The 9,355-nt window shown below is 39.1% G+C and overlaps 1 protein-coding gene across 1 annotated transcript in view; it reads left to right on the top strand.

Moving 5' to 3' along the window:
- SEL1L2 (SEL1L2 adaptor subunit of ERAD E3 ligase) overlaps window positions 1-2,630 on the top strand; it is a 186,409-nt gene extending 183,779 nt beyond the window's left edge. Inside the window, exons 17-18 of the mRNA XM_042781728.1 lie at window positions 1,785-1,913; window positions 2,511-2,630. Of these exons, the coding sequence (XP_042637662.1) occupies window positions 1,785-1,913; window positions 2,511-2,630 (249 nt within the window). The remainder of the gene's footprint in view (window positions 1-1,784; window positions 1,914-2,510) is intronic.
- Window positions 2,631-9,355: the final 6,725 nt, after the last annotated feature.

Below are 9,355 nucleotides of genomic sequence, written 5' to 3'. Positions count from 1 at the left end.
AAAAAAAAAAAAAAAAAGTGGGTTTAGCAAAGGCCTCAAGGAGCCATGACTGTTAAAAACAAAGGGATGAGCAGGGAAGACAAAGAAGTACCTGGATGGCCACAACTTGTGAAAATCCTCTTCTTTTCTTTACCTTCTTTTAAAAATAATCCTGGGGCCCCAAAGTACAATTCTGGGACAAGCCCAAGGTATTTCGACCATTAAAAGCTACTATAGTCTTTTAATTACTCTGTTTGGCAAACAAAACAAAAATACTGCAAATAAATGAACCATAAGTAGGTGAAAAATATTTTAAATATACACATTTTTTTTTTGCCCCAGAATACAGTTTATTAATTTTTACCAAGAAATGCACATCTAAGTGGATTAGAGTGCTCATTGCATTCTCTTGCTGCTGGAAGGTGTTCTTGGCAAACTCAATGGGTATCAGAGGATTGGTTGATTAATACAGGATAAATGCAAAGGGAGTTGTGGAATGATTTTGATGAGTTCATTTTTTTTTTTCTAGGAATATTTTTTTACCATGCTAAATATTTAGGTAACAAAACATTTGCTATTTATGCAGTCTTCACATGTCTAATTAAGTGGCATTAATTATGTCCATCATGTGGTTCAGTCATCACTATTAACAGCTCCCAAATTTTTCCAAAACTAATTTTTAATCAGATGTGCATAATTTAATGAAATAAAATTTTATCCTGAGAACCAAAATAGTTTATTCATTCATTCCAGAAGTGTTATTGAAGACCTACTATGTAGTAGGCACTTTGGTAAGCGGTGGGAAATGTCTTCAAGGACATGAAGATAGATAATAAACTAATAAGCAAATGAATTCTATGATCTCATGTATGATGAGTACTATAAAGAAAAATAAGAACTTTAAACAAATATTACTTACAGTTCATATTTTTATTTATTTTAAGGAAGTGTACTATTAATATCTAATATTCTCTTGCCTCTTTAACTGAATCACACTTAAAAGCTGGTCCAGGGATATCAGAGAAAGCTATTTGGAGATTGTGTTGATTTACTGTTGCTGCTATAACATATCACCACAAACTTAGTGGCTTAAAATAACACAATTTAATTATCTCACAGGAGGTCAGAAGTCCACGTAGGCTTAACTCAATCCTCTGCTTATAATCTCACAAGGTAGAAATCAGGGCTGTTCCTTACTGCAGCTTTCTTTCTTAGAATAAACTTCAAAAGCTCATTCAGGTTGTTGCTTAAATTCCATTTCTTGCAGTTGTAGGACTGAGATCCTTTTGTTTCCTTGCTGGCTATACACATTTCTTCTCATCCTTCCCAACAATGAGTTTGACTGCTAAACCAGAAGGCTGATGCTTCAAACCTACCAGCCACTCCTTGGAAGGAAGATGGGGCTATCTACTTCTGTAGTGATACTGCCTTGGAAACCCCAGGAGGGGTTGCTGTGAGTCAGATCTGACTCAACGGCAGTGAGTTTGGTTTGGTTTGGTATGCTTGGAATCTCCCTGACTACCTCTTCTGTCCTCAACCAAGAGAAATCTGTGTTTAAGGGTTCATGTGACTATATTGGCCCCAATCTGGGTAATGCTGTTTAATATCCTTATTTAATAGTCCTTAACCTTAATTACATCTGCAATGCCCCCTATACCATGTAACATAATATATTCACAGGTTCTCAGGATTAGGCCCATTTTTCCTACTACAAATAAACTATAATATTTTAAACAATGGTTTCTGCTTACTTACCTCTAAAGTGTCTGCACCTAATGAGTGCTGGGCTATTCTTCTCTTTCTAGGACATTCACTTAGCCAGGAGATTATATGACATGGCTGCTCAAACAAGTCCAGATGCACACATACCAGTCTTCTTTGCCCTCATGAAACTGGAAACTGTGCATTTCCTCCAAGATACCCTGTTTTTTAATGTAAGTTTGTCTCAAATTTCTGAAAGCTTCAATGAGCAACTCTTAGGCACAGAGTGAAGAGACTCCCCAGGGGCAATGTTTTATAGATTGGTTTTCCTTTAATAAGTAAAATCCAAAGCCTTATTTTTACCATGCAGAGCAATTCTGTTTGTTATACTGAGTATGTCTTGATAATTCATAGTACAACCAGTGAATGCATTCAGCAGATATTTTTTGAGCACCTATGTCAAAGCCCTAAGCAAAGTGACTGTGCTATATATACTTGTTCAAAACATAGATCTTGCTATCAAAACCCTGAGACTGGTAAGGAGATGGCAGATGGCAAGTGATAACACAAAAAATATAATTTGAAAAAAGTAGAAATTAAATTTTATAAATCATTGCAGTTATTGTAAAAGTGTCAGTTAAGCCCTCTGTGAGAACTGTAAGCAAGCAAAGATTTTGTCTTCCACTACTGAATGAAGTAAGGGGTGAAGGTAGAGTGGGATGTGTGTGTTGGGGGGTGAGCATTGTTAGGGGTGGGGTAGGGGGAGATAATGGTCCTAAAAGGAGCAGGAGGCTAGGACTTTCTTTTGACAGATTGTCTCTTGTCTGCAGTTTACAATGAGGTGGAAATGGATGAAATTGAATAATACCCTTGGACCATATTGGGATTTTTTTGTGATTGGTCTAATTGTTGCCTTGCTGATCATCTTGCTTAGAAATCGCCATGGGTAGGATCTGCTGGATCATGGGAAAGCTTGCTCATGGGAATCAGTTCACATCAAGACGTCTACACTAAATAAAGAATTTCCTCACCAAAATCAAAAGTCTGCTTCAGATTGCCTACACAGTCCTATGGTGGAATGTGGACAAACTTGAAGAGCTCAGAGAAACCACTTCAGACTTCTGCTTGGTTGAACTGACCACTCACAAGCCACCTAAGAATTAATTACAAACTTGTGATTTTGGTGATGTAGCCCTAGGATAGGGGAAAAAAACACCACCCATTGTCATTTGGTTAGTTATAACAACCTTTTCTTTTGCAAGAGGACAATCTGGCTCTCTTGGCTCCTACAGATATACTAGAGTCAGAAAAGGGGCAGTTTGGGGAGGGCAAGAGCACAGATCCTTCAGAAGTTGATAAAGACAAAAATTACAAATAGACCCTTCATCTCGTGGGAATGCTCCTGTGAGCCACATGTAGCCCTAGTGAGCAACAGTTCCTCATGGCCTGCTGTGTGCCTAGGGGACTGACTTGGCCTTGTCCCAGAGAAGCCTAATATCAAAACTCCCTTAATAGTTGTGTAGTAAACAATGTTATTTGGGGTCTGTCCAGCATTGTACTCCCCTGCCCTGCCCCTCATTGGAACATTGTTCTCCTTCAGGAATTCTCCATTGGTGTACTCACAGAGGGAGATGGTACCAACCTCCGGAGACAGAGGCTAAATGGTGCAGATTCTCTCTCTTGCCCAAAAGTCAAGCAAGGACCTAAGTTGGATGGCAGAGGCTAATGGGGAGAAGGCAGGAGATCCATTACTAGGCATGAATCTCATCTATTTCTTAATTATTCTACTCTCCAAACCTCAGTTTCCTGATCTGTAAAATGGAAAAATAATACCTCTCGTTGTTGTTGTTAGCAGCCATTGAGTGGGACCCTGGTGCATGGTGACACCACACACAATGAAATGAAAATCTATCTGGCCCTGTGCCATGCACATAATCAGTTGTGGATCAGACTGTTGTGATCCATAAAGTTTTCACTGACTGATTTTGGGAAGCAGATCACCAGGCCTTTCTTCATAGTCCATCTTAGTCTAGGAGCTCCAATGAAATCTATTAAGCATCATAGCAAAACACAATCCACCACTGACAGATGGATGGTGGCTGCCCATGAGGTTCATTGCCGGGAATCACACTCAGGCCTCCCACATAGAAGGTGAGAATTCTACCACTGAACCACCACTGCTTCATGATACCTATCTTAGAGAGCTAATATGAGGGTTAAATGGAACTAGCACAGAGCCTGGCATGGAGAATGAGCTCCATAAATTGTAACTTTTACCACCTTTTAAAAACTCACAGTAAATCAGTTGGAATATGGGGACAATTTCATTAATAATGAAATGAGTGGCATCCATGCCCTTCAGTTAGTCCTCTAGTCAAAATGTGGATGTTTTAGTAGGAAAACCTCCTGCTTGCATACTTAAAACTCCAACCTAAGGATAGGAAGAGATATAATTTCTAATGTCAATCATAATCAGAAAATAGAATGAAATGGTGAGAAAACTCTTGAGCTTGGAACCAAACAACCTAGATTTGAGGTCTGGCTTTGTTCCTTAGTTCTATTACATGGGCATGTTCCTTAGTTCTATTACATGGGCATGTCCCATAACTTCTCCAAGTCTCAGTTCTTTCTCCATAAAATGGGATTAATGCCTACCTTGCTGGAGAATTGTGATGTTCAAATAGCCTAACTTATAAAATACTTTATAATCAATAGAATGTACATATATTAGCCACTGTCATTTATTTTGGTCATGAGCTAAACTAGGCCTATGTAAGTTCAAAGTGTTTAGAATTTCCTGGACATTGTCCCTGCCTCAAAGGAGGTTCCAGTCCCAAAGAATCTAGCATAATCTGTACAAGTATACAAAGAAACAGGAGGGGTCCAGACCTCAGGCCAGGGCCTATGGATAGGCCAGCTCTGTGATTACATCTCACAGGGCTTTGGAAAGTAAACAAGTCAGAGGGGAGGATAAGGGCAAACGGGAGAGTGGAAAGTAGAGTTCTTGCTCCAAGACAGAATATGAAATAGCTTTTTAGAGGTAAGACTTGTGAAAATAGCCGTAGGCCAGGAAGAAAGGGAGACCTTTTGTGGCTTGTGATGCAGAGCAGAACACAGCCTGAAATATTGTAGAATGGCAGTATGAGTTCACAAATGATTTATTTCAGCTAATTGTTCCAAGTAAATATGAAAAATGGAGCAGGCTTTGAAAGCACAGGTGTTTTGAATCATTAAAATGTTCATTCCTGGGCCTCTTCTCTGGAGCAGCCACTATAACAGTGCCTACCTACTGCTGTAGGGATGGATGAGCACCTGCCAGCATCTGAAGAAGGGAGAAAGAGCCTCTCTGTCTTTAAGCCATTTATTTTCTAATTATCACAATCCCACTCACTCCATGGACAGAGAGCCCTGTTCTTTTTCTACTTGTGATAGCTTTTAAATAAAAACTGACAGTCTGTGGACCATGATGCAGCTTTTTGTCTAGTTCATTTTGGTAACACCCTTTATCTCCTTCCTTGATTCTTTATTAAAGTGGAATAGCTATTAAAGTCAATGCATTTTTAAAAAGTCAGGTCAGGCACAAAAGGACAAAAATTGTGCAATCCCACTTATATGAATACCCAGAATAGGCAAATGCATAAAATCAAAGCTCATTAGTGGTTACCTGGGGGTGTGAGAGAGGAACATGGAGAGTATTGAATAATTTCTAACTGTCATAACAAAGTTAAAACAATGGTGAGATTTATTAGTCAATCATATAATTTGTGAATTGGACAACATACAGTAAGAGACTAGGTATTACCCCTGAGGTGAGGCAGTATGGGGTTTTTAAGTCCAAAGAACAAAGAAAATCAGGAAAGTACATTTCAGTTATTCATCAAAATGTCCCTTAAAATCCTTTATTCCTCAGAATTGCATTTGGTTAAGAAGACAAATGATGCAAATCTCGAGGGTTCAGTTCCTACTGAGCAGGCTCCCAGATAGCCAGGTGTCTGCTTGTCTGGAATGCAGGAGTTGAAGAGTAAGAACTATTAATTACACATAAATCTACAGAAACAAGTTAATTATTATCCCTAAAAGTTAGGTTACTTATTATCTTAAACTTTTGCACTGTGAAGCCAGGTAGCAGCCATGATCTTCCAGGCTTGGTATAAATGACTCCATCTTATTTCTAGTCTCCACAACCATAGTAGGTATTGCTTAAGTGGTACAGAGTTTTTGGAAAGGGTAATAGAAATAAATAAATAAATGAAACTTGAAAATAGATAGTGGCGATTGTTGTACAACATGATGAAAGTAGTTAATATCACTGAATTGTTGATATATTTCACTGATATGTTTCACCACAATAAAATTTACAAAAGTTGTGAAGCAGGGAACCACAATCTTTTCATGAGCAGCACATCTTTGGAATTCTATTCTTTTCCCCAAAAGTATTGAATGTTGGATTTCGACAGGTATGGCAGTGAGTGTGAAGAGAAGAGAGAGAAAATAATGAAGTCCTGAAGGAAACAAGGGAAGATACTGCTGCCTGCTACATTCCCCTCTGGTACATTCCAGAAAGCCATAGAGAAGAGTGTGTGATTGGGAGCAGCCAATGACAGTCATGAGACTGAAGAGACAGGAGCACTATGGAGCACTGGCTATGTGCCAGATTGTTTTCTGTTCCCTCATTAGATCTTCAGAGTGAGGCTGAGAGGAAGACATAACTACTTATATTATACACTTGAGTAAAATGAGGCTAGAAGCAGCTAAATAACTTGTTAAGTAAAGATCACATAGCTGACAAACAATGGAGCTAGAATTTAAATTCTGATCTGACTCTAAAACAAGTTCTTTTCTCCATATTACTGTTCCAATTATCTCTTGCCATTTAACAAACTACTCCAAAACTTCATGGTTTAAAACAACAATCATTTTATCTCATGATTTTGTGGGTCAAGAATTCAGACAGGGTTTGGTTGGATGGTTTTTCTATTCCACATGGCATTGACAGAGGTCCTTTGGTGCTGTTCATTTGGTAGGTGAGATGTTCTAGAAATTTCATGACAGCTTCACTCACATCCCTGGCACCTTGGTAAATCTAGACTAGGTGTGTCTATTGACCAAAAGCCTACATGTCACATGAGACCTCTTTAAGATGGCAGACTCAGGGTAGGTGGATTTCTTGCATAGAGGATCAGAACTCCTAGAGAGAGTGTTCATAAAGACTTAGGAAAAAAGTTTTAGGCTTCTTAAAACTTAGCCTTGGAAGTTCTAGAACCTTACTTCTGCCATGTTCTATTGGACAAGCATTAGACTCCACCTCTCAATGACAGGAGTAATAAGGAATTTAAATTTACTGTTTAAAATGATCTACCAGTGGTTACGTAAATTCTAGTATAAATATTGGCAGAAGAAACATGCAGCCCAAGCATTGAGCTACTTATCTTGGAAACCAAAGATTAGGTAGCCTAGTTAGATCCACACATAGCTCTCTTTGTCTTCCCAACTTCCAGGTTGAAGAAATCCAGATGTCTCATGGTGATTAGAGGGAAGACAAGGTATCCTCCACTCTTCTTCAGCTAAGCAAAATATGCACACTCACACATGCATACAGTGGAAGAATACTCAATTCTTTCTCTGCTTTGCTGTTTTGGGTTCATGTGACAGAGTCCCAGAAGAATTGGGACTCTTCCCCTGGAGCTCCACCCAGGTGTCTCAGAACTCATACTAGATATGCACTCAACAAGAAGAACACATTAAACAGCTTTCTTTACTCCCTTCCATTCTCATTTATTTCCCTTTTTCCAAACCTACAGTCCTTGTATGCACATCTCCACCACATCATCCCCTGGCACTAAAGTCTCACCTGGGATATAGCCTTCAATTTGGGTAGTTACTGGTCATTCTCTGTCCTACAATTCTGCTGCCAGATTGAGGAAAGCAGAAGGTTTCACATCCTTGAATTGGGAGGTAGAGAAAGCTGATCCAGTGGACTGGTCTCTAGTTTGTGATATATAAAAAAATAAATCAGACATCCTTGTTGGACCATGAAAGTCAATATCCTGCTAATGTATCTTTTAAACCCTTATTATGCTAAAATAATACTTGTTTCTTCACAGCTTTGGGTATAAATATTAAAGTTGCCCTCCTATTACTTTAGAATTGGGAGATGCCAAACTCTAGTAATGAAGTGTAGGGAAAACCCATCCAAACCCATACTACTTTTCAGGTAAGGCTCTAAAAGTTACAGATTAGAGACTCATGATCTAGAAAAATAAATGTTTTGAATTATAAAAATATAATTTTACATTGTATTTTATCCTATTTTAATATATGTGATTAGAAAACCCAGAAGTCCCATTTTGTCATAAACCTTCACATATTATCTGGTCATGATGTTATTTTGACCTTGTTCCATTTTCAGCAGCTTCAATGAGCTTTACCTAAAACTTCCTTCAACTGCTTCTAAATTCTCCCACCAGCTTGTACTGTTACTGCACATTCAACAACAGCAAATGCACTGAGCATCTCCAAAGAGATTCACTCCTAGTAGAATATAAGATAAAGATAAGGAGAAACAGAGATGGGCTGTAACAATATTTCATCCTCATCTTCACAATAGCAGGAGAATAGGTCAGGATGATGATTCCTGAGCAATCTGATGCCATCTTCACGTCAAGGAAACAGGAAGATCTATATTCCTGGAACAGTTGTAGGAACCCTATGGAGCCTGGCCCAGCAAAGCAAGTCACCTGAAGGATAAGACAGCCCCAACACGCACAGAGGCAGCTGTATGTGTCCTAGAAAGAAATGGAATTAGCCAAGTAATTTACATATCACATCTGAAACCAAGTAGCAAGGGGGGATCAATGTTATGAGTAAGATAGGGTCTAACTTCACAAACCTTCACATTTCAAATGTAGGTGATGATGATTGCCTTAGTTTAGGTTCCCTGAGAAGCTGAACATGAGTGCAAGTAGTTTATTTTGTTGGGATCTTGGGAAACAGGGAAGTAGAGAAGAGTGAAAAGGAAGGGAAGGAATACAGTACAAGGTGGCCATCAAACCAGTTACTACTGTGAACAACTGAAGCCCAGTCCCATTGGGGAACTCTGATAGCCCATGTAGAATATACATCTCATAGTCATCTCACCTAATAATAAGGGATCTAGGGTATTCACAATTCTCATCAATCATTGGTTGAAAGGTGAATTCAGGGGGCATTAATCCTCTCTACTTCAGCATAGTGCCTAAGGCATTTGACTGCCAACCAGAAGGATGGCAGTTCAAACCCACCAGCCATTCCTCAGAAGGAAGGTTGGGCAATCAATCCAATTCTATGGTGATACCACCTCAGAAACCCAAGGAGGGGTTGCCGTGAGTCAGATACAACTCAACAGCAGTGGGTTTGGTTTGTTTTTTTTGTTGTTGTTGTTGTTGTTGTTACTTCCAATACAAGCAGAGAAAGCCCTTAGGAAAACAGATGCAGGTCATGGCAGTCTTGCCTGATAACAAATGTAAGCCCTGAGGAAATGTAAGCAGGGCATCTACAGCATCTGCTGCCAAGATTAAGAGCTACTTCCAGGACCCTCCCATCCTTCAGTTGAACATGTGTTGAGCACTTACTAAGTCCCAATCATTTTGCCAAGAACCTGGTTTATAAAAGTTTGTCTATGTGGTCCCTGACCTAA

The sequence above is a fragment of the Orycteropus afer genome, unplaced genomic scaffold, assembly GCF_000298275.1.
Source record: "Orycteropus afer afer isolate SDZICR_OR568_19922 unplaced genomic scaffold, OryAfe1.0 scaffold00158, whole genome shotgun sequence".
Lineage (NCBI taxonomy): Eukaryota > Metazoa > Chordata > Mammalia > Tubulidentata > Orycteropodidae > Orycteropus > Orycteropus afer.
The sequence above is the reverse complement of the archived record's forward strand: the minus strand, read 5'-3'. Positions and strand labels throughout refer to the sequence as shown.